Source organism: Eschrichtius robustus, chromosome 15, assembly GCF_028021215.1.
Source record: "Eschrichtius robustus isolate mEscRob2 chromosome 15, mEscRob2.pri, whole genome shotgun sequence".
NCBI classification, from domain to species: domain Eukaryota; kingdom Metazoa; phylum Chordata; class Mammalia; order Artiodactyla; family Eschrichtiidae; genus Eschrichtius; species Eschrichtius robustus.
The window spans coordinates 89,848,636-89,866,531 of NC_090838.1; the positions used below are offsets into that span (position 1 = coordinate 89,848,636).

The 17,896-nt window shown below is 51.0% G+C and overlaps 1 protein-coding gene across 8 annotated transcripts in view; it reads right to left on the reverse strand.

The window, feature by feature from the left end:
- Positions 1 to 17,896, reverse strand: part of TBC1D8 (TBC1 domain family member 8) — a 132,219-nt gene that overhangs the window by 25,237 nt on the left and 89,086 nt on the right. For all 8 annotated transcript variants that reach the window (XR_011076728.1, XM_068565093.1, XM_068565092.1 and 5 more), the window contains exons 6-11: positions 7,873 to 8,080; positions 6,329 to 6,523; positions 5,244 to 5,420; positions 3,806 to 3,956; positions 2,080 to 2,294; positions 1,111 to 1,228 (exon numbers count right to left, since the gene is read on the reverse strand). Coding sequence is in view for 7 of the 8 variants with exons in the window: in XM_068565093.1 (XP_068421194.1) it covers positions 1,111 to 1,228; positions 2,080 to 2,294; positions 3,806 to 3,956; positions 5,244 to 5,420; positions 6,329 to 6,523; positions 7,873 to 8,080 (1,064 nt within the window). In the remaining variant the exon portion in view is untranslated. The remainder of the gene's footprint in view (positions 1 to 1,110; positions 1,229 to 2,079; positions 2,295 to 3,805; positions 3,957 to 5,243; positions 5,421 to 6,328; positions 6,524 to 7,872; positions 8,081 to 17,896) is intronic.

Consider the following 17,896-nt stretch of genomic DNA (forward strand, 5'->3'; position numbering starts at 1 on the left):
GGGTCTACTGATCACTGTTGAGTACCATCTGCCCCATAGCAACACTCCTCACCTAATGAGGGCTTGGACAACATGCTTCCCAGTGACCGCGAGGTTCTGGTTATTCCTTGCTGCTCTGTACAACATTAAATACCTCACGCGATATGAAGTGAAAAGGGAAGGAAACCAATTAACCACCCAGGCACAGGAAGGGGGCCGAGGAAGACAGTCAGAGGCCACCAAAAGGCCACCTCCTTCCCAGTCAAGCCCCACCCCACCTTCCTCCCAGCGGTCATCACACTCCCTCGGTTCTTAGACCTCAGCCTTCAAGCATCTTCCTCCTGCCTTGTCCCTACATCCATTCCTTTGCCAAATTACATCTTGAATTGGTTCTTTTGCTTCTGTTCCCACGGCTGCCGCCCTAATTTTAGACCATCTCCATCTCTCATTCTGGATTACTAAAAAGTGTCCCTAAGAGTACCACCAAGCCAGAGCAATTTTCATGTCCTTTTCTCCACAAGGAGGTTGCTGGACCACAGAGAAGATGCAAATTCCAATGTCAACCGCACGAAGGACAGCGGCCCAAGTGCTTGAGCACTGACGGGTCAAACACAGGTCTGCCCAGATCCCAGGCAGCCACAATGTGCTTTCTTACGATCAAGCTGTAAGTGAGGCGTTTTCCTCCTCTGCCCTTCACGTCGGCCCCTCGAGCGTCTCCAGTATTGCTCTACTCCCCTCCTCTCCTGTCTACACCAACTCCCTGGGTACCAGGAGCAGACCCCCTCCCTTTCCAGGCCTCAGCATCAGTGAAAAACCTCTTTGGTTTTCACTTTTTGAGCCTAGGTTTTTCTTTCCTTAAGTTCAGCTATCCACATAACTCGTTTGTTCTTTATCCAAAATCTGTAAGAGTTTGTGGCAAGAGAGCAATCAGGTTACCACATGCCACCCTTTCGCCAAAACTGTGCAGAGAATTACACCGGTTAGTTTTGCAAATTCAAGAGTCAAAACGGTGTTTGTGCAGAGACTAGCTGAGTGGCACAGGGGACTTTATAACCAGGACTGGTGATCAACATCTCTGCCCCGGCTCCATCACTAGCCCCGGGTACAGAGGGGGAGGAAGGAGGCAGTTACCAATGACTCGGTGGTTGAAGTAGTCGGGCAGCATCCGCTCACACACAGCAACCAGCAACCAGAAGGCTTCCTCCTCCTCGGCGTATAGCAGCAGAAGGGAGGTCAGGATGTTCATGGACTGCTCGGGGGGTTCGCAGGGGAGGGGACAGTTACTGACAAGGCCACACAGTGCCACAGAGACATTCAATAACACACAAGCCCAAGTGATCCACAGAAGTCAAGACTGCATGATGAGAGACCCAGCGCACCCACCCACAGCGACACCGAGCTGGAACGACCACGGTGTCACCGTGGCCTCACAAGACACACCGGGCTGAGCAACCAGCCACCGCTCCATCCCTGAGCCCGCGGTGTAATGCTGGATTGGGCTGTGGAGCACGCCTCAGGCTCAGATCCCACCCAGCTGTCTCTGTGTCTACGTTCGGACAGAGAGACACACACACACACACACACTCACCCACTAATTTCGCTTATGCACAGGAAACAAAACTTAAAATCCTCTGTTTTTAAGGGTCAGTAGCTTCTCTCACCCAGCCTCGTGCCGGGGTTTTATTTTGTGCTTGTTTACCACTCGGAGGGTGTCTTACCTCCACTCGTGCATCCTGGAGGAAAGTGATCCACCCCAAACAGCTTTTTCCTCCCCAGATAGCACTTAAAAAAGAATCCCTATGACTTCTGTACGGTCTGGAGGGAGAAAGCTTCACGGCAGCTTCATCAATACCGTCCCGCAGTGGAGGCCCGGAGGCCGTGAAGGCTGCACGGCCTCCCGCGGACAGAGGCCCAGCCTGTGCAGCGCTCTCCCCGGGTACTGGGTAACGCTGTTCCTCCTGCATCATCAGCCTGACTACACGAGGTTGATTCCCTCCACACGACAGTCCTCAGTACAGACAGCCAAGAACACAGCACCCGAGGCCTGGGTGGTAGCCCGGGACGGGGGCTGTGACCTCCACCCCGCAGTGCACAGCTCACCTGGCAGTACCCGATTCTGGGGTTCCGGTGGGCATAGGCCGTCAGGACTCTCCTCAAAGCAGCGATCCCCGTTTCGTTTTGGAAGGCGGGGTGCTCCGGTAAGGAGCGATGCAGGTCCCGTTCTATCTCCTCTGTCACCAGGCAACACTTTCCCATGGACTCCTCCACCAGGTTGCCATAGTAACCGGGATGCGAGGCGAGGTCAGTGACGGCATCTGATGATTTAAAAGTAACGTTTCAAGGGGGACTGATTACCAGGAGAGAGTCCACATGGGGAGGGGCCTGTCCGGTCAGAGGACCTCAGTGGGGTCCTGCTACCTGAGGGACATAAAAAATAGTCTGAGACCACACACAACCAAAAGGAACTTCAGTTCTGCTAAAAAGAAAAAAGAAAAAAAGAAATAACATGGCTTTTCTAAGAATAACCCTATAGAGAGGGGGGAAGAGCTCACACTAGAAATAGCTTTATTACTATGCTTTTAATAAGTTGAATTCCCTGGTAACAGAAGCGTGTGTGTGTGTGTGTGTGTGTGTTCACGTTCACTAAAGAGACCTAGAGGATGTCACCCCGGTGGCAACAGCAGGTGTCAACTCTAGGTGGTGGGATTGTGAGCCGTGTCACTTTCTTTGCTGCTCCACATGAATATGGATTGTTTTTATTAAATACAAAAGTACCCTCATCTGACAGAGGAAGGGCTTCACTGGCGTGCTGTTGGTGAGCAGCGAGAGAGACAGGCCGGGAGGCAGCGGGGAGACTCGGCCTGTGCAACAAGGTGAGCGCTGGGGGGAGGAGGACCAGTAAACCCCCGCTCAGTAGCACCACCGCCCAGGAGCTGGACAGCAGCGGGGCCGGGGCTGGGCCCCTCGGGCAGCAGAGGAGAGGGGCTGGGCGACCTCGGGGACAGACGGGGAAGAGGGAGGAGAGAGGTGACGGAGGGGGAGGCCGACTGAGGCAGGGACAGGGACAGGGGAGCGGGGAGGACGGGTCCCCAGGCCTAGCCTCCGGGAGAGCACAGCAGGGCCCCCAGGGGAGGCGGAGCCCCGGCCACCCCGCCCCTAGCACCCCGAAAGGGGCAGCGGTCACACTGTCCCGGACCGCAGGGCCTTCCCTTCTTGCTGGCAGGGCCCCAGCCGCTCCCCCGAGCGGCACCTGACGGCTGACAGAGAAATGCCTGCTTGGAACGCCTCTGGGGACCTTGGCCCCAGTCTCAGCTCATCCGTCAGCGAGTGTCCTGATGAGAGATGCCCAACGGCAGCAGAGTCCCCGGTGCAGCGGTGCAGGAGGAGGACACAGGCAGGAGAGAAAACCCTGCGGCTCTGCCTCGTGGGGACGCTGTGGGCCCTCCACAGAGGGGCGACCAAGGGAAGTGCGCACTGAGGGATTCACTACAACACACGCAACTGAACAACTTCTGAAGATGTCTTCGTTTCGTCGACCTCAGGACTCACGTCCTAGAAGGACACTGCACGTCAAGGGCGTCCTGAACAGAGTTCTGAGGACAAGGAAGAGACTCATAAAGTCATTTCTACAGGAGAGGCGGCCACTTGGCCAGACCCTGCACTGACCCAGGACATCACGGCCAACACGAGAAGGTCCTAGGTCCCCGGTCGGGCACGTCACAGGCAGAGGGGACCCGTCTGCACACACACACTGCCCAGGTCGGGGCCTTTGTCCCGTGTCTGCTCCAGAAATGAAAGTCGGCCTGGAGACCCCAGAAATGCTCACCAGAGAAAAGGAGCCAGAGTTTGCCGCGTAACGACTCGGGGATCCCCATGGCCACCAGCTTCCGGATCTTCTCCGTCCGGAACATGCACACGGTCCTGCCGTACTCCACGAAGTGGTCGTTCCACAGTCGCATCTTGATCTGTTCTCTGGACTGCAAGTGGAAACACGCTGCATGTACAAAGAAGGTCGTCCGCACCTTCCACAACCCGTCACAGAGGGGCGCTCCTTCTGCTGACAGAGGGACCAACAGGGACAGGCAATTCGCTCGGCAGATACTGCTGAACCTCCACCAGGCACAGAGGATGTAAAGGTCACCAGCCCTTCAGGGGTTCAGGGCCCAGTGGAAGCACTGACACAAATACTGATAAAATGCCCAGAGCAGATGGGAGGGGGGGGCAGGGCGGGGTGGGGAAGCCTCTCCGGATGCTGACACCAAGCCAGCTGCCGAAACAGGTCAGCTCAGAGGGCAGAGGGGAGCAAGGGGCTCTCACGATTTGCCTGAACTTCCTGACAGCCAGAGGAAAAACTGCCAACCCGAAAAACTTACATCGTTCTCATCAGCAGAGATGGAAAAGATACGATGTCTCTAGGTGACTGAAAACCCTTTAAAATTATGGATTTTTAAAATCCTTTAGAATTCCTAGCTGGCAGGAATTTTTAGTGCCTTTTAAACAGATGTTTATATACGCTTTTAATTATCTGTATTCTCTAGTAATGGGAGACGTTTACAGAATACTGACGTTACATACAGTCAATATTCTTACGTGTTTCATCGAGCATTCATTGAGCATCTCTGTAAAGTACATCAGACGGCTCAGTTCTGAATGAATAAAGCTAACGATCTATGATCCACGAGCCATTAAGCGGCCAAGGGGCAGCAATCATGTTCACGGCCACCCTGGTACTCACGGTCCCAACACAGCACCCCTCCTGCCAGGGCACCATCTCAGAGCATGATTTCTAGTCTATTTACCATACAGGCATTGCCCTCAGACTCTCCCTACAGAGGACAAAACTATATAAATGTGACAAAAGTATTTTTAGTTCAGTAAAACTAGAAGACAGCCAGGGTACAAAAAAGAAACACTGTACCAAAGAGCCACACAGACACCACTGGATAAAAGGAGATAGACTTGTTCTGCACCTGGAAACCCCACAAGGGACGGCATGGACGGATGCCACCTGAGGGGCAGGTGGGGAGAGCCATGGCCCTCGGACGTCCCACCACATCCTTCACCCACCGGGACGCGCTCAGGCCACTAGCACCACTGACCACTTCCCCTTTCTGCCAATGAGGCAAAGAGGGCGCATCGTGTGTCCCCAGGTTGCCTGGTAACCTGTGCCACGCCAGGCCCACCCTCCAGGGCCTGCGGGAAGCCACGCCCCTGACACCTCCGCCTGTGCCCGGCGGCGGCGAGGGCAGAGCCTCATCACCCACCAGTCTCGAGTCGGGGCTCTGGCTGCCCGACCGCCGGAAACCGGCGACCAGGGCCTCGGGGTGCAGCTGCGGGCTCATCTCTTTCTCCCTTTCCTCGCTATTTTGAGAAGACACCATCTCAATACGCCCAAACCTGTGGTCACCCCACATGCTTGCTGAATGACACACAGATGAAGTCTGCATGGGGAGAAAAAAGAAAATGAGAGAGAAGTCACTGCCTTCGTTATAAGACCGTCTTTGTTTTGCCTTTGGATGCATGAGCTTATTAACAAACACGCCTCTCCGTTTAGGACTTACGGGAAATACAGACTAACACTAGACCCAACAGATTTGATCCTCAGTAAGGAATATGGTCCACACAGCGCTTTCCCGGCAAGGCTGCTCATGGCACACGGAGCACGGCCCCAGTGGGGTTGGGAGAGCACCATCACGCCCTCAGCTTCCAGAAGTGAGGATGGCCATCTCGAGAAAACTGCTCTCGGGTACTGAGAGACTTTCCCTCCTTTCCTCCTGTCACTACTTGGATGAAAAGAGGTCCAGAAAGAAGGGGGATGGGTGTGAAAGAATTAGGGACTAGGTCCCAGCAGATCCAGGTCTATTTTTGCAGCTGTCCCATCTTAAAGACAATGCAACATCTCTTTCGGCAACTTACATCTGCTCCCAAATAACATCATCCCCTCCAACCTCGGGGGGATGGGGAGGGGGCACTGACCTCTCTAACTGGTAAAGAGGGTGTCCACTCACCCGTGGGTTGATTCCCCATCAAACCCTCCAACCTCTGAGGGGGTGGCCTGTCAATCCCTCTGACACGTGGGTATACCCCCTCTTATCCCTGTAACCTGTCAGGGGTGCAACCTGTGGGTGAGTCCCATCCACCCTCCAACCCTGCCACACCCACTCAGGACACCGGTGCCTCAGAGATGATACCACACTGTCTGCTACACGGACCCAATCATTGCTAACGTTTTTCTGGTACCCAAGTGGATCATCGTTACGTGCACACCCCTTTGGAGACCCCTGCCCTCGAGGTGCTGAATAAAAGGGGTTTGCAATTTACGGGATCCCACGGTTTCCAAGGATCATACCAGGTCCTCATCCCGCGTGGTGTCATAGGGCACGGGGTGGTCGGCGTGCACCTGCTTCAGCCTCGCCAGCAGACTCTCCACCAGGCTGTCGCGATCTGCGAGCTCAATGAACTGGAAGGCCATCTTGCTCCTGATACTGACAATGACGGGGCTCGGCAGCAGACTCGTGTCCTCCATCTTCTCAATGCTCACGACCTGTTACAAACAATCACTCGCACAGAGGCACAGCAAGAGAGAAGACGGGCAGGCGTGTAACTGCGTATTCGGAAAACATCCCGAGAGAGAAGGCAAAACCCAGTAACTGCAATAAGGAACTGGTACGAAGTTAGAAAGTACGGAATGCGGCATATGCACCACGGCGCAAAGTGGGAGTAACTCAAGTGGCCCTGGCGGGATGAACGCGTGAATGGATAACCAAAACATGGGCTCTGCATACAGTGGAATATTATTCAGCCTTAAAAGGCACGGATATTCTGGCAGGTGCTACAGTCTGGATTCCCCTTGAGGACGTTATGCTAAGTGACATAAGCCAGTCACAAAAGGGCAAATACTGTAGGACTTCACTGACATGAGGGACCTAAAGGAGTCAGATTCATAGAGACAGAAAGCAGAGTGGTGGGTCCCCAGGGTCCCCAGGGCTGGGGGAGGGGAACAGGAAGCTACTGTTTAATGGGGATAGTGTTTCAGTTTGGAAAGATGAAAAAATTCTGGTGATGGTTGCACAACAGTGTGAACATACCTAATACCAATGAACTCTAACAGTTTAAAATGGTTAAAATGGTAAATGTTATGTATACGTTACCACAGTTAAAAAAAAAAAAAACTACATAAGGCAATCCAGGATTTCTTGCTCCACTCATAAGTAGGAATATTTGTAAAATGAAGACACCTGCTGCAGAAAAATGGAGGTCAATCACATGAATGAAAAAATTGAGATTTTCTGAATAGTGCTTAGTTCATATGTTAATAGCAAGAATCTGGAAGTCCTGACGTGTGACAGAGCCGTGGGTCCTGTCACAGGCCGACATGCCCTGAAACCACAGCATCTGAGCTCGCCACATGTGGAAGCAGACTCCATTTCCAAGAAGAGAATTGTGGAATTTTACAGTTGAAAGGAAGCATTCTTCTAAATTTTTGCCTAAAGTTCCAGGAGGGTATAAAAACCAAGCAATCTGACATTTATTTTCAAAAGATGATGCTTTTTGTAAGTCCCCTTTTTTTCTTTTCCCTTTTGTGGGTGAAAGGGAAGGATTCATCCCTAAGGGCTGCTGGAAAAGCTTTCATTGCTAAGTAGGTACTTTATAATAACAGCTTTATCAATAGTGCGGAGGCCAGGGTGCCCTGTTCTCACCATTCAGGTCTATGCAAATTTCAGGTTGCCAGGCAACAACAGAACAAGCAAAGGCCCCTGGTCAATTCAGGCCATGCATCTCTCCAGACCCGCCCATCCTGGGTGGCAGAGCCTTGCAGCGTGAGCATGCACCCCCTCCAACGCCCCGTCTCACGGCGACCACGGCTCCCCGGCAGGAGGAAGGCAGGCCTACCTCTCGCAGCGGGAGGATGACTTTGCAGCAGCCAGCTTCCTTGCTGGCAAAGCACACGTAACTGTCGGAGGTGAACATCCGCCCGGCGGTGTGACAGCGGCTGAACGGGGTCCAGAGGGAACAGTCCAGGACGGCGTGCAGCTTCTCCCGCCTCGGCAGCCTGAAGAAGGCCCGGAAGAACTCGTTCTGCGCCCTGGCTTCCAGGTCCCTGGCGAAGGAGGGAGGGGAGAGAGAGAGAGGCAGGAACAGTGACCGAACACACTAGATTATGGAGGAAAACACTCTTAACCCCCTGGCACAACCTGACATAGAAGGGGATGCAGAAAGGTCCTCCCCAGGGCACCCCCCATACCCTGAATCTCGGCTCTCAAACCCAATCAAGCAACAAGGCAGCCAAATCACAACATTTAAAAATACCAAGGAATTTATGTCAGAACCCAGAATTTTAGGAGAGGAAAGATTCCAAAGAACAGAAGTAAAAACTTGTCTTTGTCACATGAAATAAGCGTTCTAGATTTATCTGATAGAATTAGACTTTGCTCAGAGTCAAAATACGACCTCGTAGCTTACTTATTAACTGTGCACCCCTGGATGAGACTTGGTGTCTCATCCTGACATCTGTAAAATGGAAATAACACCTAAACTTTCTGCTTCAGGGTATCCCTGTGAATATAAAATGACGTCCACAGTATTGTAAAAGAGAAAAAGCAGGTTAGAAATAGCATCTACGGTATGATCCCATTTACATAAATTCTAGAAAATTTGCAGACACGTAGAAAGACTTTCCCTAAAATGTTAACAGTGGTTATCTCCGCATAGTGGGATTGCTGCTTTCCACTCTGATTCTGCTTAAATTTTCCACCTGACTACATATTAACTTTAAAAAAAAAAATTAAGGTATTTTCTTCTAGGAAAAGAACAAATCTTCAAACGTTGCGTAAATGCAAGATATTAAACTCCACACCCGGGACTCTGCACGCACGGCAGCCCAAGTGATTTTTTAGACACAATCTGGTCGTGGAGCCCCTGAGATGGGACCTCACCTCCTTCCCACACAGATGCCTGTTCTGCCCTAGCTCTCATTTCCAACCCAGACCTCATTTCAGACCCTCACACAAGTGTCTTCCCAGGAGACATCATACAGAGATGTGGCAGTCCACGGAATTTACTCTCCAAGCCTCACAAAGAGAAGATACGAACATGTCCAGAAAGCCCTCTGGGCACAGAGAGAAATGATACAAATTCCACAGATCAAGGTGGGTCCAGTCACTGTGTTCCAAAGCTGCAGCTCCTTAAATACCTGCTACACGTGGATGGCTGTTTCCAAAGGGGCCTGAGCGGTGATGGATGAGTTAAAGAACTTGACTGTGATAATTATTTCACAGGGTATGCAAGTATCAAATGTTCGTGTTTCTAACTTAAATATATGCATTTTTATTTGCAACTTAGAGCTCAATAAAGCAGGAAGAAAAAGAAAAAACTTCAGAACTTCTGACTCAATCTATAAATAGCTTTAAAAAAAAAAAAACCCCTATCTTTTAGCTTAAAAAAAACTTCTATATGAAAAACTGGAAGATAATCTTTGTAAATTGGTTTACACAAATACTTCCCAGTAGAACCTGAAACACAAACAAAAAAATTAAAAATTGAATTGCATCAAAAATTAAATTTCTGCTTTTGAAAAGTGATGTTAAGATAATGAAAAGACAAGCCACAGGCCATAAAAACTATTGTCAAAAGACATATCTGGAAAAAGGACTTGTATCTAGAATATATCAAGATCTTTTACGATGCAATAGAAAGTGGGCAAACAATTCAGTTTTTTTTTTTAATGGACAAAAGATGTGAACAGATATGACACCCAAAAAAAAGAGATACAACAAATAAGCAAATAAAAATGTGTTCAATACCATTTGGAAAAAAGGGGAGGAGGGGGTGGCCTGAGCCTCTTCCAGAGAGGAGCTGGGAGAACACGGGAAAGTGCCGTGGATGCCCTAGAAGTTTGTGCTCTGGGAGAATGGAAGGCAAGGCCCCTCCAGGTGAGCCCCGACCCCTGAGAGCAGACCTACGTCCAGCACGTTTGACTGGAAAACTTACATCCCTGTCCTCACAGTATGCGGCTCCGGTGGAAGTGAGGCCAGTGCCCCCACCCGTACAGGTCGGACACATGTGGCTGCAGCCACTGCCAAATCCAGCTGCTGGCTTTTCCTTCTGGAAGCACATCCCCGCCTCCTGGGGAGATGGCTGGAGCCAAGGTGAGAACAGGGCAAGTAACACGGATCACAGCAGCTTGTGTGGAGCTGCAGGGAGGGTCGGGGGACTTACACGTATATTTACATTGTGCCCAACCCTTCAGACTAAGACTAAGGAGTTCAGTTATCTGAGGCGGATTAAAAACAATCTTTTCTGTTCAGTGCACCTGCTGCGCCAGCTGTCAGCTCGGTTCAGCCCCCTTCTCTGCGGCCTCGGCGCAGCTACGCGCAGTGTCTGTTCTCCTTTCGGGGCTGTTCTCCCTTTCCTGTAGAGGTCTGTCTCTCCCACACTCAGTAGCCAGAGCCCAGTGACCTCGAGTTACCAAAAGGAAAGCAGCGGGGCGGGGGGGGACTTCCCTAAATTATCTTTCTTCCTCCCTACTAGAAATCTCTCTTCCAATCCCACCTTGAAATATGAGTTATATGTGATATTTAATGTTCTAACGTAGCTGAGATGACGACACGACACCCTGAGAGATGGGGGACCCACAAGCCCCTCGGGAAGCCCAGCACAAGCCCCAACCCCGCAACCCTGCCAGCCTTGAGGGCCCTTTCCCAGCGGGTGGTCGTTTTGACGCTAAATATATCACCTCCTCTTTCTGAACAGCATCAGAAACAAAGCCCACTGGTCACAACTGGCCTTTCGGACCTTCCAACGCTCAGTAAATATCTCCACTCTTCCTCCATACAGACCACCAGACGCGGGTCATGACCTAACCCTCAGAAAGTGGCAGCCAATCCCAGGCTTGTGGCCCCGGCGGAAGCGCCCTGCGAGGATGGAGTGAGCCGAGACAGCAGCCCCAGAGACACTCCCCGCCCATGGTGCTCACCGCTGGGGGCGGTGGGCACAGGCCACAGAACAGCAGGGGAAGGGGCCACGAGTCATCCTATCTGGATGCATGCCGTTTTAGGAACCGGGAACCACGTGGGTTGACCAGAATACAGATCAGTGGACACCTAGTTTGCTGTCAAAGACGAAACTAACATGTGCAATCGGACATGACAACTATGCAGAAAATTCTAGGCTATATGCACACATTTTAAAAATTCAAGACACTTCCCTGGTGGCGCAGCGGTTAAGACTCCGCACTCCCAATGCAGGGGGCCGGGTTCAACCCCTGGCCCGGGAACTAGATCCCACACGCGTGCTGCAACTAAGAGTTCGCATGCCACAACTAAGGAGCCCATGTGCCGCAACTAAGAAGCTGGCCTGCCGCAACTAAGAAGCTGGCCTGCCGCAACTAAGAAGCCGGCCTGCCGCAACTAAGACCTGATGCAACCAAATAAATAAATAAATAGATTTTTCTTTTTAATTTCAGGTTCTAGTCCTAAGACCTCAGACCCAAGAAATTAAGCAGTAGGTAGTTCTTTTGTTTCTCTGCATAACTTAGAATGAGATTTCTCTCTCCTGGATTAGGTAACGATGGATCAGAAACAGGTATGGCTCTCTCTCTCCCCCCTCATAACCTTTTCTGGGGGAAGAACTGTGTCGGGCCTCACACCAACTCTCACTCCCTCACATCGTTTATCCCACAAAGACAAACCTATGTGAGTCTGCAGACCTACAGCTGCTTCAAGGCCCCATGCTTCCCCAAACTCAGGCTAAGAGACAGGCTGGGGAGGTGTGCAAGGACTTCCCATCCCTGGAGCCACCTCCTGCCTTTCTGGAACACTCAGGGCTCTGCAGCCAGGCTGCCTCATGAAGAAACACAGAGACTGCAGAGGCTCTCAGTTAGGTGCCTGCCTGTGCATTTCAGACTCTGGGAACTACCAAGGACCAGCAATGTAGAAACAAGGCAGAGAGGCCAGACATGTGCTTCTCCTTCCCACCCAAGTCTGCACAGAAAACACTGCCTTTCTCAAGTGTGTGTTTATTCAAAACCTCTTTCCCCTGTGTTGCCCCACGAGCATCAATGAAATGACGGCGGCCGTTGCCACGCAGCATCTTGCACAGAGCGCACGGTAGCCCAGGACCTCGGGGGACGGGAGGCCAGCCTGGCCCTCAGACAACGGGCAGCCGTGTGAAGGACTCAGCTGGCTCCACAGTCCCCCCATGTTCCCTTGAAAATCCACCCCTGGGGCCCTGACAGACCAGGACTCAACAGGCCTGGACACCTATGAGGCTCTTCCAGCTGAGAAGAGCCTCCTGCCGCCATCCTCTGCTCTCCGTCCTGCCCCAGAGAGAGCCAGCGCCCCCCGCCAAGCCCGGAGCAGCAAGGGCCCTGCAGGGAGCAGGGCGCGGACTTCCCCCGGAACGCGGGCTGGGCCCTCTGGGGCTGCAGAAGCCCCTGGAGAGGACCCTGAGCCAGAATCAGGACGCAAAGTCGACTACATCACACCTGCAAGCCTGGGCCTTCCTAAAGGAAGCACAAGGAGAAGAGCAGGAAAAGCGGTGAATCTGGGTGGGAAAGGCCCCAGAGGGTCTGAAAAGCCAGTCCACAGAGTGAAGGGTCAGCCAGGCGACGGGGAGGAGGGGTGTCCACTGAGGACATCAACCCCCAAGGCCACCACGGTTCACTTTTAGATACTGACAGCGAGGGAAATGGAGTCCATTTACTGCACTGCCTTGAGTCTCCCTGTAGCATTCTCAGCCAGTCGAAATGAATTTCAATGAAGATTACTGCGTTAACTGAGTCTTCCTGTAGCATTCTCAGCCAGTCGAAATAAATTTCAATGAAGATGTTATTTAATTTAGACTCAGGGAAGCCCATCACCTCTCCCTTCTCACCCCCCTAAAATAGTGGGCTACGCTTTTCTCACCCCATGCTTCACACCTTCAGAATCGATATTTCCTGGTCGACGTATCAGGGCCAATCAATCTGTTCCCTCATTCCCTCCAATCTCCCTCCAGGAAACCTCCTCCCCGGCCTCAGTCCCCCTGTCCCCCTGGATCCTGTAGCTGCACCTGGAGGGTCCCTGGTCCAGGGCGTCCTCTGGGGAGTCCCGCCAGCCCTAATGTGTCTGCCGGGCCGCAGTGAGCACGCCCTGGCCCATCATCCCTGCTCTCCCGGGAGGTCTGAGCTCACTCTGCTCTGTGCCCCTAAGTCCCAGGGGAGCGACCAAGCTGCAGGCAAAACTAATCCGTAGTCAGACCCCCAAGGCACCTTTTCAAAGCCGTTATCTGGGACTTCCCTGGTGGCAGAGTGGTTAAGAATCCGCCTGCCAATGCAGGGGACACAGGTTCGATCCCTGGTCCGGGAAGATCCCACATGCCACGGAGCAACTAAGCCCATGAGCCACAACTACTGAGCCTGCACTCTAGAGCCCGCAAGCCACAACTACTGAGCCCGCGTGCCACAACTACTGAAGCCCGTGTGCCTAGAGCCCCTGCTCTGCAACAAGAAAAGCCACCACAATGAGAAATCCAGGCACCACAACGAAGAGTAGCCCCGGCTCACCGCAACTAGAGAAAGCCTGCGCACAGCAACGAAGACCCAACGTGGCCAAAAATAAATAAATAAATAAATTTATTTGTTTTTATTTTTTTTTTTAAAAAGCAGTTATCTGGGAAGGGAAGTAAAAATACATCAACAAAAGGGGGCCGGAGGAGCATTCCAGACCCTGTGATTGTACCCTTAGCATGAAGAGACTGTTTTCCTCAACTTTCAACCTGGGCTGTCTTGGCAGGATGTCAAGTTGACTGAGTCATTACCTGTTTATGTCCACAGGCCAATGTCTCCAGGACAGAAAGCTTCAAGCGAGAACCCGCCAGGAACTAGCGGGAATGACACGCCTTTCACTTGTGGAGGAAGTCACTCAAAGTGCCGTGACCAGTAAAACATGCCATGCACCAGGACTCTGCCATCCATCTCGGGGCCCCAGGCACCCATGGGCCAGGCAGCTCCACCACTGGCCATCACTGGGGTCCTTTCTGCCCTTTCTCTTCTCCCCTTTCTACAAGTTTCCAGGGCTTGGGGGGGGGGGGGGTGGGGTGGACAGCCTTGTAGAATTCACCTGTTTCTGGAAGATTCCCAACACTGCTGAGTTTTCTTCCAAAATGGATGATTTTTCCCAAAGGGTCTTAAGTGCTACAGACCTTCCACTTTCCTCTCCTTTCCTCATTTCTATCCCAAATTAAAAATGCCACATCTGGAAGTACAGCCGTGCTAGAACATCAGGAAATTTGTGAAGAATCACCTGAGATCCCAAAGCCCAGGGGACTGACCAGAACACAACAGCTATGAGCTGGCCTCCCCTTCCAAAAACCACTTGGTTACAATTCCCTCACCTACACATCTACGTGCAAGCATGGTGAAAGAAGTCAAAGCTCTAACTGGTAGTTTCCATGAGCCCTTTAACAACCTATACAATGGAGATGGGTTTCTTCATCTTTAACAGATCTTTGTAAGCTGGACTAAAAGCACTGAAGTACCAAACTATATAGAGATAGTTGAAGAAACATGGGCAAGAGTGGCTCCCTTGTACTGGGTTGTCTTCTTGAGGCAGGAAATAGCTGGGCCCCAGGCTGAGCAACTGGAGTTGTCCCCTGTGGACAGACACTCCAAAATAGTAGGATCAAGAGAAGAGCTGAGGGGCTTCCCTGGTGGCGCAGTGGTTGAGAATCTGCCTGCCAATGCAGGGGACACGGGTTCGAGCCCTGGTCTGGGAAGATCCCACACGCCGCGGAGCAACTGGGCCCATGAGCCACAATTACTGAGCCTGCGTGACTGGAGCCTGTGCTCCGCAACAAGAGAGGCCGCGATAGTGAGAGGCCCGCGCACCGCGATGAAGAGTGGCCCCCGCTTGCCGCAACTAGAGAAAGCCCTCGCACAGAAACGAAGACCCAACACAGCCATAAATAAATAAAATAAATTAAAAAAAAAAAACAACTATTAAGAGAAGAGCTGAGCCCTGCCCATATAAGAGATAAAAGGCCACATATTCCTCATTCTCAGAGTCAAGGAGACCTTCCTGACTACACATGCGCAGAAAGTCTCCTTGGAAGTCAAAAAGGGAGTGATGTCAACCTACCCATGGGCCTCTTCGCTAGAATCCGCCTTGGCTAAGAGATGCGCACGCACAGATGGGAGGACCCTGAGATCAACAAAATACGGACTCAGAATCAAGCAAAAGCAAGATGATTGGCCAAAGGAAACCTGGAAGAAACGCCCTATAAAAGTGATTCAAACTACCACGGGGGCAAGACTCTCTCTCTCTCTGAGCCCACCTGTGTGTCTAGCCACATGTACCCTTTTTCCTCGTAATAAACACTTTACTTGTTTCACTCCTTTCCATCTCTTTGTGGGAATTCATTTCTGCACAGCTGAAGGACCAGGGCCTTGTCACCGGCCACTGGTCTAGCGGCGAGGATTCAGCGCTCCCACTGCCGTGGCCTGACTTCAATCTCTGGCTGGGAACCGAAAGCCTGCTTCAAGCCACTGCAGGCCAAGGGCACCCGAGATCATTCTCGGCCCTGAGATGAAGCCAGAGACAGTGATGGGAAGCCTGGGGCCAGAGGTACAGGGAGGAGCTGGGGACTGGGAGCCGTAAGACCAAAGGCAGCGCTGGCCTGGGGTCCCCTCTCACAGGAGTGATGAGCAGCAGCCCCACCCGACAAAGGAACTCTCAGGTTACCAGAGATGACGCAAAACCAAGTGAAGTTCAGTGGAGTTTTACCCCAAACTCCACTTACATACGCGATCGATTTAAAATATACACACACAGCAGGAAGGGTCTTTGAATTCTTTCTGAACGCATGAAAACTCTTAGACATTGCCATTCAGAGACCATTAATTAGAAAGACACACATTCCCCTAAATGTTCAGAGAAGGCAGTAGACATGTTTAAGGAATAACAGGAATGGTAAAATAGACGAATGATTAAAAAAAAAAAATAGTTTTAATGATTAGTGGTTCCTAAAAACTTAAACTAGAAATACCATATGATCCAGCAATTCTACTTCTGGGCATGTGACCAAAAGAGCTGAAAGCAGAGTCTCAAAGAGATATTTGCACACCCACGTTCACAGCACCATTATTCACAACAGCCAAAGGTAGAAGGAACACAGTGTCCACTGATGGATACACAGGTAAGCAAAATGCAGTATAAACATACATAGGAATATTATTCAGTCTTAAAAAGGAGGGAGATTCTGATAATCTACAGCGTGGATGAACGTTGAGGACATCAGGTTAAGCAAAGTAAGCCAGTCACAAAAAAGACAAGTACTGTAGGATTTCACTACAGGAGGCAGATTCAAAGGGTGGGTGCCAGGGGCTGGGGAAGCAGTGGGGAGTTAGTGTTAATGCAGACAGAGTTTCAGTTTTGAAAGATAAGAGCTCTAAAGATGGATGGTGGTGATGGTTACACAACAACACAAATGTACTTAATACCACCAAACCATAGTCTTAAAAATGATTGCTAATCATCGGGAAAATGCAAATCAAAACCACAATGAGATATCACCTCACACATGTCAGAATGGCCATCAGCAAAAAGAATACGAATAATAAATGTTGGCGAGGATGTGGAGAAAAGGGAACCCTCATACCTACCCTCCTACACTGTTAGTGGGAATGTAAATTGGTGCAGCCAATATGGAAAATAGTATGGAGATTCCTCAAAAAACTAAAAACAGAATGACCATATGACCTAGCAATTCCACTCCTGGGTATATATCTGGAAAAAAAACCCAGAAACACTAATTCCAAAAGATACGTGCACCTCAATGTTCATAGCAGTGTTATTTACAATTTCCAAGATACGGGAACAACCTAAGTGTCCATCAACAGATGAGTGGATAAAGATGTGGTGTATGTATACAAGGGAATACTGCTCAGCCATTTAAAAGAGTGAAATTTCGGCTCGCCCTCCACACGGCGCAGGCCACGTGCCAGGAGCGCGTGTGTCACAACGGGGGAACCTGCAGCACCGTCCTCCTGCTGAGGGGTGCCTTCTCCTTCCAGTGTGACTGTGCACTCCATTTCACCACCCGGTTCTGTGAACTGGCCGTGTGGCTGACACGGTCCTTGTGCTCCGGCCAGGTGTCAGACCTGTGCCTCTGACGTGGGAGAGTCGAGTTCAGGACATTGGACCACCAGAGACTTCCCGGCCCCACGTAATATCGGCGAAAGCTCTCTCAGAGATCTCCGTCTCAAAACTAACACCCAGCTCCACACAACGACCAGCAAGCTCCAGTGCTGTACGCCCTATGCCAAACAACTAGTAAGACAGGAATACAACCCCACCCATTAGCACAGAGGCTGCCTAAAATCATACTAAGTTCACAGACACCCCAAAACACACCACCGGACGCGGCCCTGCCCACCAGAAAGACAAGATCCAGCCCCAACCATCAGAACATCAGCACCAGTCCCCTCCACCAGGAAGCCTACACAAGCCACTGAACCAACCTCACCCACTGGGGGCAGACACTAAAAACAACAGGAACTATGAACCTGCAGCCTGCGAAAAGGAGACCCCAAACACAGTAAGTTAAACAAAATGAGAAGACAGAGAAATACACAGCAGATGAAGGAGCAAGGTAAAAACCCGCCAGACCAAACAAATGAAGACGAAATAGGCAGTCTACCTGACAAAGAATTCAGAGTAATGATAGTAAAGAGGATCCAAAACCTTGGAAAAAGAATGGAGAAAATACAAGAAACATTTAACAAGGACCTAGAAGAACTAAAGAGCAAACAAACAATGATGAACAACACAATAAAGGAAATTAAAAATTATCTAAAAGGAATCAATAGCAGAATAACTGAGGGAGAAGAATGGGCAAGTGACCTGGAAGATAAAATAGTGGAAATAACTACCACAAAGCA